The sequence below is a fragment of the Zeugodacus cucurbitae genome, chromosome 2 (assembly GCF_028554725.1).
Source record: "Zeugodacus cucurbitae isolate PBARC_wt_2022May chromosome 2, idZeuCucr1.2, whole genome shotgun sequence".
Classification (NCBI taxonomy): domain Eukaryota; kingdom Metazoa; phylum Arthropoda; class Insecta; order Diptera; family Tephritidae; genus Zeugodacus; species Zeugodacus cucurbitae.
The window spans coordinates 9,026,721-9,040,542 of record NC_071667.1 but is presented as its reverse complement, the minus strand read 5'-3'; the positions used below and the strand labels follow the sequence as shown (position 1 = coordinate 9,040,542).

The following is a 13,822-nucleotide window of genomic DNA, read 5'->3' as shown; positions in this document are numbered from 1 at the left end:
AAATGGGATCATAAGCAAAAATTCCATATTTGAAGTGAAGTTACTTCCATGCATCCTTTCAGGCAGAAAATTTTGTTGGCTTTATTGGTCCATAGATTTACCTATTATTTGTAAATTTCTGTTTTTACGGCAAAATCAATCATCTTATCTTCTTCTTAGTTGGCGTAGGAACCGCTTACGCCATTCGTTCCTTCTTTTGGCAGTTTGGCGCCATTTGTAAGTTCAAGTGAAGCCAGGTACTTTTCCACCTGGTTCTTCGAACGGAGTGGAGGTCTCCCTCTTCCTCGGCTTTCACCAGCGGATACTGCATCGAACACTTTCAAAGCTGGACGATGTCAACATCCAATGAGACGGCACTAGGAGTTTTCGAGAGAAAGGTTTTGCGGAAGATTTACGGTCGCTTAAACATTGGCAACGGCGAATACTGTATGAGCTGTATGTGGTATTCGACGACATTGCCATAGTTCAGCGAATAAAAAATCAGCATTGGCTAGATCATGTTGTACGAATGGATCAAAGCGCTCCAGATTTGAATGTGTTAAAGCAAATGCAAACTTTTAGTGCTCGTAAAATATCTAGAAATGTTCAACTGGACATCAAGGTTTTATGAATTGACTCCGACGTTATTAGATAAATGTTGGTCTAATCTTTGAAGGACTCAATAAAGTCAACGATCTGCCTGGTTTATAACTACAACTGATCAGTTTTTATAAAAACGTTCGGAATAAACTAAATACAACATAGTTTTAACTTTGACTTTTAAAATATTAAACCGCGCTAAATAACATATATTTTCCCCGCCACTGTTACAATGATAGTAAACAATCCGTAGAAAGATTAAAATACGAGCCGGTTATGTGTAAACGACAGATTGCGTCATTGAAACCTGCAGGTGAGTCGCAGTAATGGAAAGGCGAAAAATTGCAAGAGATAAAATAAACAAAACGCAAAGAGCGCATAAAAGTTTTTGAGAGCGTTATTGCAACAAGTGTTTCCCGCCAAATTTTGCAAATGTTGTGAATAACTGTAACGTAGAAATTCATTCATTTTTCCACCACAACACGGAAATTCATATGTGTGTATGTGTGTTGCCAAATAAATACGCAGAGCCGCTGTAGCTGAGCGTCAATGCAATAGTCACTGGAAAACTTGTTTTCCTAGGATGTCGTTGTTGTTTGCAAACATCATCACTATCAACAATTTGCTTTCACACAACACTTTTCACTTTCATTCGCGATACGGCGGAGAGTTTACGTGGCAGCAACGCGGAAAATTTACATTTATTTAAATTTCATAACAGAGCAACAACAACAAAGTGGTTTAAGAAAAGTTAACGTACATACATATAACAGTTTGTAGGCGTATTCCTAAAGCAGAATGTCCACACCGGAAGATTTCTACAAGAACGCGGAGATTTTCGTAACGGGTGAGTTGAAGGTGAAAAAATAAAATAATTACTGTTTGATTAACAGTAAACAAAAGTGATTTCCACAAAATTATATGCTTATCGAGAATTTTCTACGAGCGCAGTTCGATAAGACAGTGATAATTTGAAACTCTCGCGAGACATTTTTAACTCTAAATTCCAACTGTTAATAAAAAGTTTAAAATTCGTATCTCTAAACTCTAGAGAATAAAATTAATATAATGAGCAACGGACATAAACTTTCGTAATGTAAGATTATAATTTATGAAACGTCAAAAGGCGCATAGAAAACGCAGCAGATTTTAGTGGGTTGCTTATCCGTAAACGGAACCTACCCGTAATGGCACAGAGATCGATGAAAACATACAATAGCAGTCACTAAAAGACGAACTCTCGTCATATTCAGTCCCTTCGACAGACGGAAACCGCACCAAACCTTGCGAACTGACTCTGTAAATCGATCGAGTTGATTCCTATGTATGTGATTGGCGTTGAAACCGTTTAGCCGGTTATAGCCGAATCGATGATAGCGCGCCACTCCTCTTTTTCCCTCGCAGTTCGGCGCAAGTTGCAGATCCCAAGTGTAACCAGGTCGCTCTCCACCAGGTCCCTCCAACGGAGTGGAGGACTTCCCCTTTCTCGGCTTCCTCCGACGGGTACTGCATCGAACACTTTCAGAGCTGGAGCACTTTCGTCCATTCGAACAACATGACCTAGCCAGCGTAACCGTCGTATAACTCGTACAGCTCATCGTTCCATCATCTGCGGTATTCGCCGTTGCCAATGTTCTGAGCACCATAAATCTTGCGCAAAATTTTCCTCTCGAAAACTCCTAGTGTCGTCTCATCTGATGTTGACATCGTCCAAGCTTCTGCATCATAAAGCAAGACGGGGATTATAAGCGACTTGTAGAGTTTGATTTTGGTTCGTCGAGAGAGGACTTTACGTTTCAATTGCCTACTCAGTTCAAAGTAGCACCTGTTGGCAAGAGTGATTCTGCGTTGGATTTCGAGGCTGACATTGTTGGTGTTGTTAATGCTGTTTCCCAGATAAACGAAATTATCTACAACTTCAAAGATGTGACTGTCAACAGTGACGTGGGAGCTAAGCCGCGAATGCGCTGACTGTTTGTTTGATGACAGGAGATATTTCGTCTTGTCCTCATTCACCTCCAGACCCGTTCGCTTCGCTTCCCTATCCATGCGGCTTCCCTATCATCGGCGTACCCCAGCAGCTGTACACTTTAAATCTCTATATTTCTTCAAAATAAATAACCTTTACTTAAGAAGTCACTGTCTTAACGAACTACCCTCTCACGTGTTGTTTTCCATTTCATTTAGGCGCTACTGGCTTCGTGGGCAAAACACTGTTGGAGAAGTTGCTTTGGAGTTTTCCACAAATCGCACACATCTACATCTTAATACGCGAAAAGAGCGGACAGACGGTGGCGCAACGTTATCACGATTTTGTGCAGCATAAAATTTTTGAACGCCTGCGCACACATTATCCGGAGCGGCTGGAAAAACTGGTCTATCTCAAGGGTAACATTGAGTGTGACGATTTCGGTGAGTGTCGTTAATAAATTAGTGGTCTCATAGTTTTCATATTAATTTATTACATACGTTGTTTTTATAGGCTTAAGTCCCTCGGACCGTGGTCGCTTGTGTGCGCGTGTGCAGATAATTTTCCACAGCGCGGCCACAGTGCGCTTCAATGAGCGCTTGAAAGTTGCCGCACGCGTGAATGCTATCGGTACTTGGCATCTGCTGGAGTTATGCAAGGAAATGCCACTGTTGAAGGTAGTCTATTTAATGAAGCGTATAATTTGATTTTTTCTTAGCGACTCTTATGCTTGATTTGTCTTACAGAGCTTCGTCTACGTTTCTACGGCGTACTGCAATCCGGGGCGTAAGTTCGTCGACGAATTAATATATCCCACTCTACCGCCGGTCAATTGGCGAATGTTTGTTGATTGCACCAATAAGATACCAGATGCGTACTTCAATAGTTTGGCCAACTATATAAAGGTGAGTACAATTTGAGACTTGAAAAGGATTTACACCGGAGACTAAGAAACTCAAATGCAATAGCACTAAATAACTTCTCAGTTATTTAAGATATATTTATACATATATGTGACCTGGTCTACGAAAAGGGAGCTAACGTGCGAAAAGTAGTTTTCTGGGAAACAGCTGTTAAAAATACACAACTCTCATCTTCCATCCGAATCAACTAAAAGTGAAAATTGATTTTTTGACACCTAAGCCCCCTTTCCGTAGACCAGGTCACATATATATATATAGATCCATTTACGAAATTCTTAATGGTACCCTTTTTTCTCATTAACCTACTCACCCAAAGGGTCCACATCCGAACACATACACCTTTACGAAATCGATCGCCGAGCAAATTGTGAATGATTATAAACAGTGCATACCAATTGTAATCGTACGTCCATCGATCGTGACAGCAGCACATCGTGAACCATATCCCGGTTGGATCGACAATATACAAGGCATCACTGGCATTATGATGGAAATCGGTAAGGGTACAATCAGCAGCATATTAGGTGATAAGGACATTATTTGCGATATAATACCAGTGGATTTTGTGGTCAACACATTAATATTAATGGCACAAAAGGCCACATTGGGCAGGTTTGTAAAGTGTTTTCATAATTGTATATTATAAAAATAAACAATATTTGTGAGCACCATCTACTTGTAGAGTTTACATTTCCAACGCCACATCGGGTGTTACGAACCCAATCACTTGGGCGCGTCTAGGCTGTCTGACACTGAAGTGGTCGCGCATCTATCCGACCAAGCGCATTTTGATGTACCCGAACTTCAAATACCGAAAAAGTTTCATGTTACACGAAATCGCCGTTATTCTACTACACTATGTGCCCGCTTTACTGATGGATCTGTTGACACTGTTAAGGCAAAAGCGAAAATTTATTTTGCCGATAGCGAAAAAATTTAGACAAGCTTGCTTGGCAGGTCGGTGTTGAAAAATTCAACGTAAAAGTTTTCAATTTAAGTTCTCTTTCACTCTCAGGACGCACATTCTCGCTGAATGAGTGGATTTTCAAAAACCAAAGTCGTAATTACTTTCAAGAAATGTTGCAGCGTAAAAGCACACATCATTTATCATGGAACTTGGAAACGCTGGACTATGATAACTATATAAGAGAGTTTGTAATTGGCATACAAAAGTATCTGCATCGTGAGCGCTTTCAGGAGAATGCCAGCAAATGGAAGATCACACGGTGAGCGGCATTGTAAATCCACAAATACAGACTTTATATTGAACTTTCTCTGTTCTCCACAGTTTATACTGGACCTGGATGTTTATGCATATATTTATAGTTTTATCAGCTATTTACTGTCTGTTTTAAATTGATCTATATTTAAATAGAAATCAAAGTTTGTAATAACAACAAATATATTTGAAATCAAAATTATCAACATATATAAACATAGGTACATATATATACATAGGTAAATATGTATGCCAATAAGTATGTACTCGTATATAATGAAATCACTAATAAGAGAATGTGGTGGTAGCTCTATATCAGCTCTGTGTTGCTGACGTCACATTAGCGCAGTGAAGAAAATTTTCGTTGCAAAGCTGACGCCACACAAAACGTCGCCATTTTGTATACTCCCATTGTAGTGGCATTAATATGTAACAATTGTTATAAAATAAACATAATTATCATTTAAAATAAAGAACTCGAATTAATTCTATGGCTGTCCGCAATCGTCAGGCGGTGGTCCCAAAGTTGGGAATGTACGCAAACGTTGCAATTCCAAAATCGTCTTCAGCTCCAGTATGTGTGCATAATCCTGACGCACTTCGTTAATCAAGAAACTGTGCCGCTTTACCTTCTCCATGCTGCAAGCGGAAAGATATTAAGTGAATAAGTGTTTCACTAATAAAAAATAGTTTTATTTTTACCTCTCATTACGCTCTCTTTGTAATTTCTCCTCCAAGAGCGTATCACGATTGGCGGTATGTATGGCTACATCTACTTTTACCTCATCGATGGAACGATTTAAAGCCTGATTTTTGCGTTTTACTTCAATTATTTGATCTTTACAGATTGTTATTTTCTCATTTCTAGAAGATAGAAAAGAAAGAACATATAATCGTGGGTGGAAAAAATTCCGGTATATTCCACAATAGATGACGATGGAACAGATGTTCCATTACCCGACCATGAAGAAATCCGAATAGCAATTACCCGCTTGAAGAACAACAAAGCAGCGGGGGCCGATAGATTACCGGCAGAGCTATTCAAATACGGCGGCGAAGAACTGATAAGGTGCATACATCAGCTTCTTTGCAGAATATGGTCGGAAGAAAGCATGCCTGACGATTGGAATCTCAGTGTGCTCTGCCCAATCCATAAAAAGGGAGATCCCACAATCTGCGCCAATTACCGTGGGATCAGCCTCCTACATATCGCATACAAGGTTCTATCGAGCGTACTGTGTGAAAGACTAAAGCCCACCGCCAACAAACTGATTGGACCTTATCAGTGTGGCCTTAGACCTGGAAAATCGACAACTGACCAGATATTCACCATGCGCCAAATCTTGGAGAAGACCCGTGAAAAGAGGATCGACACACACCACCTTTTTGTCGATTTTAAAGCTGCTTTCGACAGCACGAAAAGGAGCTGCCTTTATGCCGCGATGTCTGAATTTGGTATCCCCGCAAAATTAATACGGCTGTGTAAGTTGACAATGAGCAACACCAAAAGCTCCGTCATGATTGGGAAGGACCTCTCCGAGCCGTTCGATACCAAACGAGGTTTCAGACAAGGTGACTCACTATCGTGCGACTTCTTTAACCTGATGCTGGAAAAAATTATAAGAGCTGCAGAGCTAAACAGAGAAGGTACAACCTTCTACAAGAGTGTACAGCTCCTGGCGTACGTCGATGATATTGATATCATCGGAAGCAACAACCGCGCCGTTTGTTCTGCTTTTTCCCGCATGGATAAGGAGGCGAAGCGAATGGGTCTGGAGGTGAATGAGGACAAGACGAAATATCTCCTGTCATCAAACAAACTGTCGGCGCACTCGCGTCTTGGCTCCCACGTCACTGTTGACAGTCATAACTTTGAAGTTGTAGATAATTTCGTATATCTGGGAACCAGTATCAACAACAGCAACAATGTCAGCCTCGAAATCCAGCGCAGAATCACTCTTGCCAACAGGTGATACTTTGGACTGAGTAGGCAATTGAACAGTAAAGTCCTCTCTCGACGAACCAAAATCAAGCTCTACAAGTCACTTATCATTCCCGTCCTGCTTTACGGTGCAGAAGCTTGGACGATGTCAACATCAGATGAGACGACACTAGGAGTTTTCGAGAGGAAAATTTTGCGCAAGATGTATGGTCCTCAGAACATTGGCAACGGCGAATACCCCAGACGATGGAACGATGAGCTGTACGAGTTATACGACGATATACGGTTGCAACGCCAATCACATACATACATACATACATATTCTGTTTACGTCGATTTCGGTACACACTAATTTTTAGATATTTACAAAATACTTTTATAAGAACTTTCGAACTTACACGCGGTCCAAGTTTTTACGATAAGCCGCAACACGCTGCTCAATCAACTGCTCGATACTACCTATTCGGGATAATTTGATGCGCTCCTCTTTAACTTTCTTCCATTTTCGCAACAATTGTAGAAATTCAGCGGTAACCTTAAAAAATTGGTTGTACAATTATGCCAAAACTCCTAAGTTCTTTAAGAAAACCTTAAAGCCCACCTTACACTTCTCTATAACTTCCAACATGTACTTGAGATAATCAATATTTGCGCGATACATTTTGTGCTCCCATTCTTTGTAGAGCACCTGACGTCGAAATACGGCTAAACGTTGCATGGTGCGTAATTTTTTAGCACCAGCTTTCTATAAAAATTTCGGAAAATATTAATTTTAATAATTTTTCAAACCCTATTTTTCCAAAACCCTAACCGCATTCTTACCTTGATTAGATTATTTACGTCATTTATATCGTCAATATTCATAAGTATGCAGTTTTGTAAATTCTTCATGGAACCACCAATAGAGGTTTCAACCTGACCCAAAGGTAACACCAATTCCAGGCGTTGGTTTTGTACGATGGTGAACTATAATATAAATATATATAATATGTATATCAGAGAAATAACGATATACGATATCGTATGAAAACTCTCCTGACAAGTAGAGTAGGGTGTTATCACACTATTGGAATGTCTTAACCTCAAACTACTCATACTCACATACTGTCCCGATAGACGATCCGTTTCCGACATCATCTGTTGTTTGAGACCTCTCAAATTATTCAAATCCGTTATCGAATTATTTAATTTGTCCTGTGAATCGGTCAAATGAAAGCCTTGACCCTTGATCTTCAGTTCATTTTCGGTTTTTTGGCGTCGCAAGCGCACAAATTGATCCCAAAGCTTTGATTCCAGTTGGTGTGGTGCATTTTGTATATCGTCTAGAGTTTGTAAATTAGTAAAATACTCCTGCACTTCGACGGGTAAGGGAAACGTTAAACGGCTCTTGTGGACCAAACGTGCAGCGACTTCGTTACACACCAGCGCTGATTGAAAGGAACGCTGCTGCATTTTCGGGCGCCGCCTAAACAGTTTATTCAATTCATGCGTAAAAGTCGGTACATTGGCTAAAAAGTTGCCCTTAAATTGTCGTTCAATAAACTTGTCGCGTGTGTTCAAGGCCTCCATATCCTGTTTGATGTCTGCGATAGATTTTTCGGAAAATTCAATCAGTTTCACATAACGATTGGTATATTCATTGGCCTTTTCGGTTTCAACTCTATAATATACGTTGGAAGTGAGAAAGTTCTATACTTTAAAAGTGATGACTTACTAACCTCAATTCTGCAATGGAATTACGCAAGTTAACACGCTGATAGAATGATACCTTCAAACCCAGTAATCGCACACGAAAATGTTTCAAAGCAAAATCATATTTCAGCTTTAGTATGGCTGTTTGAGCGCAACGTTCATTAAATTTCTGAATATAGTTTTTCTTCAATTCGTGCGTCTTGCGCTCGTTCACATTGAGTATACGCAAGTATTTATTGCGATCTTCTTGCAATATACGCAGAGTTTCCTCATATATACGCAAGAGCTTTTGATCATCCAAGGTGTATTCGTGAGGTTGTCGTTTCGACATGAACTCTGGCTCCGGCGGCGTCTTCTTGATCTCCTCTTCCCACAACTTCTCCAACACACCATCCATCATGGTATTTAATGCACGTATCCAAAAATCAATTGACCACAGTAGCATACGTCCACGTTTCTGATCGCTAACCACCGCCTTTTTGGCGCGTCGATTGATCGCTTTGATCTCAGAGTCATCAACCTAAAGGGTGAATGGGTATACTAATAGTACTAAGTAGCCCACAAGGAGTAGTCAGCACCTCAGCTTAGATTATGTATTTATCTATCATTCGAAATCACTACCTATCATTTTCTTACCGTGATTATACGTTCCAAAACCTCATCCTTCATTAGTACTGGAACCGATAACTGGTCCGGCGTGAATGTCTTCATGCCCAATAAGGTGAGCATAATATTCATATCATTATATATGTGAGTCAGAGACGCATTTGTTCTCAGTATACTATTCATGATTTCTTCTTTATATTGTTTTTCTTGCTCAAACAATTTATTGAACTCTTCACGTAACGGTATATCCAAAATAATCTAAAAGACAATTTTAATAATTTTATTATATTTGAATCGAGTCCCAAAAGACAATTAGATTAATATTCACCTTAAATTTAATATCATGATTACACATCTGGTTCGCGGTAACCCAAGTTATGTCTTGCATTTGAAAATCCTCCGACATTAGATGCTCAAAGACATTACCCACAATTTGATACAGTTTACGTTTCTTCTTCACGACCGCACATTCTTCAACTTCAGCCTCAACTTCATCACCAGTTGGAGGAAACAAAACACTAGCAGCGCCGATCATTTCTTTTTGGTTTGCATTTTCATCGATTTCTTCCTCCTCTTCGACTGGTTCGAAGTCTTGAAAACGATATAAGTCAAAAAAGTCCGACATTTCTTTTTCTATTTTGCTTAACGAATAGTTCTCGAAAGCATTGTTCGCAAAGATTGCACGAACTTTCGTGCTAATCTTCAATGTATTTTGCGTAATCATACTCATTATCCAATCACGTATGCGACTCTTATCCAAAATGCTCTCCATAAGTGAGTCGTGTTCCATTTCGCACACTTTACGTGCCTCCGTATTTAATTGATTCAACCAGGCGTAGTTGAGGCAAAATTTGCGATAAATACCCTGAGTTTTACCCGTCACGGCGATATCGTAGTCGATGAGCGCACGCACCTCAGCCTCTAATAGAGCTAGACGACGCTCAATATCAGCGCGCCGATCATAACTTTCCTTTGAAATCACATGCTTCGTAAACGATGCCGTTGATGGTGTTTCAACTTCTTGATCCAACTCGACCTCTTCTGGTGTATCGAGTAAATCGGTATTCTCGCGTAGATTATCGGCGAGCAGTGGGAGACGAGAAATCTTTAAACAGCCAGATTCCAGTAAAACTGCAAGATATCTGGAAAATTATGTAAAGAAATAGATCTGTGTTTACATTCTATGGAAGAATATGTTAGGAGCTTATAAAATCGAAGATTATTTAATTCAATTCAGAATTTAAAAAAATTCAAATTCAGCTCAAAATCTTTATTAAATAAAGAAATCTCTCAAACTCACTTGCTGTTATAAATTTCTTTTATGTGTTTAATGAGGCGATGTGAATAACTAGAATACAGTTTTCGGCACACTAGATACGGTTTTGTGGAACGCTTATGATGACGGAAGTGTATCATTAGGGTGCTGACATCATAAGTTATGATATGATTTGAACCCGCCACACCCGAAATATATGCCATATGCAAAGTATTTAGAGTCCGCATTAACATAACTTTTTCCATATGCTGTATAAAATAAATATCTAACGTGAAACTGTCCATCGGTAAAGCAATAAGTTCCACATGATCTTTATGAGAGACATCCAACAGCGTAATGCTGCGATATTTCTTCTCCAACTTATATATGCGCCGATTGACAACACGTTTCTCCGCGATCCAAGCGTTGATCCACAGTTCATCCGCATACGGAATATCAGTTTCTTTCAATTCATCTTGTGATAAAAACGACAAGGCATGATTCTGATCGATCAGGTAGAAATGGAGCATATGTTTTTGCGTGCGACTTAGTAACGGTACGACGATAACAAAACGTTCAGACTTAAAGTCCACCACCATCTCTTTGTATTCGTTCTGCATGGTTTTAATTAAACCGGTTTGATTTGCCAAATACATCTCTGAGATACCGTGTTTATCGATATCCATGATATGTAAAATAGTGGGTGCGCGTATCTTCTCGAACGACAAAAAGTACACTTTACCATCTGTCGTGCCGACAGCTGCGAATGGCGACGTGTTGTGTGTGGCAATGCAGCAGCCATTCGGTATAGGTAACGATGAATATTTGATATTACGGCTGATTTCGAGAGCATACAGCATGCTGGCACGTGTGAGTATGAGTAGATTCTCTTCCTTCAAGCCACGCAATATAGTAAAGTCCTCCACCGTATAGTTCGAGACGGAAAACTCGATTAGTTTGCCGTAGTAATTGCTCGCCTGCAGTTGATACAGTGAGCCCACATCGTCGGTAACGTACGCCTCGCCAGCAAAGTTCGAAACAATCTTCACAATCGGCACCTGAGTATCCTTCAACACCCACTCCACCGCCCAGTTGTTACGTTTGCGTGTTATCAACGTGGCACTGGTGGCATTGGACACTATGAGACCCTGTTTGTGCGGAAATATACAGTACGGCTGTGGCTGTTCATGTTGTGAGAATGTGGTGCCCCACTGGCGTGACAAGTAAAATTGTGCGACCTCTACCTGTAAATTGAAATAATAATTTTGTCTAGTAAATAGTAAGAGTGTCCATAACTTACACTGAACACAATACCGAAGTCATTCACCACATACATGACATCGTCTTGCGAACACATAGCGAATTGTGTGCTCAACAAATGCGATTTAGGTAACTGAATTCGCGATATCTCATGCAGTACCATGGCCTCGGCGGTATAATGCATTTCCCAGAAGACTATCGATTTTTGAAACTTCGAGTATTGCATGATCATCGGCCAAGTGCGGCTGGAGCAGTACAATGAGTGTACTGAGCATTTAATACCCGTTGCGAGCTCTACCAATAAATTGCCGGTACGACAATTCCAAATACGAAATGAGTAATCCGGATATCCACTTAGAGCGATAAGCAGATCATAGTTGGAGAAAACCATATCCACATAGCTAACGACGTTGTTGCCTATTATCAAATAGAAAAATTGAACTTTAGCTAAGAATCCATATCAAACTATTAGTGCCAATGAAGAAATATAAAAGAATAATTTCACTATCCAGGGTACTCTAATACTAGGGATAACACAATCAACAGTAGAGTATACTTAAATATAGAGAGCAGAAGTCTGCAACGTTTTTCCTTCACTAAAACACCGCCTATAGTGATATCACTTAAACCAGACTTTCGAAAGCCAAAAATAACAAGTAAGGAAGGGCTAAGTTCGGGTGTAACCGAACATTTTATACTCTCGCAATTTTTTTATTTAACTTTATTAATATTATATAATACACAATTTGACCCACATATTCACCCATTGAAAGTTGGAAACCTTAATATTAGGTTAGAAGCACCGAGGTCCTCATGTTCAATATATGAGGCCTTGAAAACCTATGGTCCGATTTCGGCGATTTTTAGAAAGGGCCAGCCACACTATAAACGTAATATTTGTGCAAAGTTCTGCATCGATATCTTCACTAGTGCTTACTTTATATATTGTAAAGTAAACGATTCAGATCGTCTTCAAAATTCTGGTATATAGTAAGTAGGCGTGGTTGTGAAGCGATTTGGCCTATTTTCACAACATATCATTGGGATGTAAGGAAACTATTACAAACCAAGTTTCAATGAAATCGTTCGAGTAGTTCTTGAGATATGGTTTTTGACCCATAAGTGGGCAATGCCACACCCATTTTCCATTTTGTAAAAAAAGCTGAGTGCAGCTTCCATCTGCCATTTCGTTTCTCGTTAGTGAGTTAACCCACTTTTAGTAGTTCATTTCATTTTGATATATATAACCCTATCTCTAACTCGTTTAGTTTTAGGACTTACAACCAACCGTTATGTGGACAAAACTATAATACTCTCGTAGCAACTTTGTTGCGAGAGTATAATAATTATAACCATTTCAAAATTCTTGGCTTACGCTAATAAAAAAGTATGGTTATATACTTGATAATAGACAGTTCCCCTTCAAAATAAGTTCACCGTAATAAAACGACTTCACGTTCCTTAGTCCTGCCATATAGTTTACCGAGAGTTTAAAGGTTACGAATTTTTGTCTATTAGGAATATCCGAATCAGATCACCAAGCCACTGAACTGAAGTGATCAAGCAAGCTAAAATTAAGTACGATCGGATAGCACAGTGCTGAGCCTCGTCCGATTTGGACTCATTCTATGGTCGTCTAAAATTACTTAAGGACTAGTTGTAGACACGATCATGATCTGAATTATTTAAAGTTAATATTTCAAGCTAATTCACTGATGTTGAAAAAGTATCGAAGGCTGTAAATGTTTCGTATGCTTAGGAAACCGGGTGAAATCCCACGCAGAAACACTTTCTCAACAGATTTAGGTGTTTATAACTTCGAATAGCAAAAAAGTGGAGTCCTAAATATGTCTTCATACATACAGCGTAATTGCAACAGCTTGTGCATATCCGGATAGCGAACAATGTGTATGGTTGGCCGTAGAACCGTCTCTGAATATGCGAACATCGGCAGCGAGAAGTGTCCAGCGAGATTGCGTGCACCCAATCCCACACCCGGATTATCAATGGTGTAATACAATTTGTTGCGCGTCTTCAGGTCGGTGAAATGTATAGTGTGATCGTGTAGCGTCGCCAAAGCCTCCATACCGATGCTGATTAGTGAATATGGAGAAGAGTAAGTCGCCCATAAGCTGGAAAAAAATTACACAAATAATGCTTCGAATAAAATTAATTAAAACGGTACTGCATTAAATTACCAAGATTCCCAAGCTTCCGAGTTAGCCATTTGATTGTGTTTTATTCAAAATTATTTTATATTTAAGCAAAAAATATTTTTTTTTGTAATATTGAAAAATAATGAAAAATCTGTTTTCTCACATTGAGTGGCTGAATAAACTAACTGACTTGAGTCGGTTTGAAGCAGCACAATGTTGAT

General features: G+C 39.5%; 2 protein-coding genes across 2 annotated transcripts; one reads left to right on the top strand and one right to left on the bottom strand.

The window, feature by feature from the left end:
* Positions 1-1,109: 1,109 nt before the first annotated feature.
* Positions 1,110-4,878, top strand: LOC105210170 (putative fatty acyl-CoA reductase CG5065). Its single transcript, XM_011180969.3, has 8 exons — positions 1,110-1,426; positions 2,767-2,991; positions 3,062-3,225; positions 3,295-3,453; positions 3,788-4,083; positions 4,154-4,428; positions 4,487-4,697; positions 4,760-4,878. Exons 1-8 carry the CDS (start codon positions 1,378-1,380, stop codon positions 4,824-4,826), a joined length of 1,446 nt encoding a protein of 481 aa, XP_011179271.2. The 5' UTR covers positions 1,110-1,377; the 3' UTR covers positions 4,827-4,878.
* Positions 4,879-4,966: 88 nt separating this feature from the next.
* Positions 4,967-13,816, bottom strand: LOC105210169 (cilia- and flagella-associated protein 43). The gene is made up of 13 exons (XM_011180968.3): positions 13,644-13,816; positions 13,309-13,577; positions 11,486-11,862; positions 10,231-11,429; positions 9,259-10,072; positions 8,961-9,188; positions 8,351-8,844; positions 7,734-8,292; positions 7,455-7,598; positions 7,234-7,377; positions 7,031-7,167; positions 5,393-5,554; positions 4,967-5,329 (listed from the first exon to the last, which is right to left on the bottom strand). The coding sequence occupies exons 1-13, from the start codon at positions 13,670-13,672 to the stop codon at positions 5,179-5,181; spliced, it is 4,707 nt and encodes a 1,568-aa protein (XP_011179270.2). The 5' UTR covers positions 13,673-13,816; the 3' UTR covers positions 4,967-5,178.
* Positions 13,817-13,822: the final 6 nt, after the last annotated feature.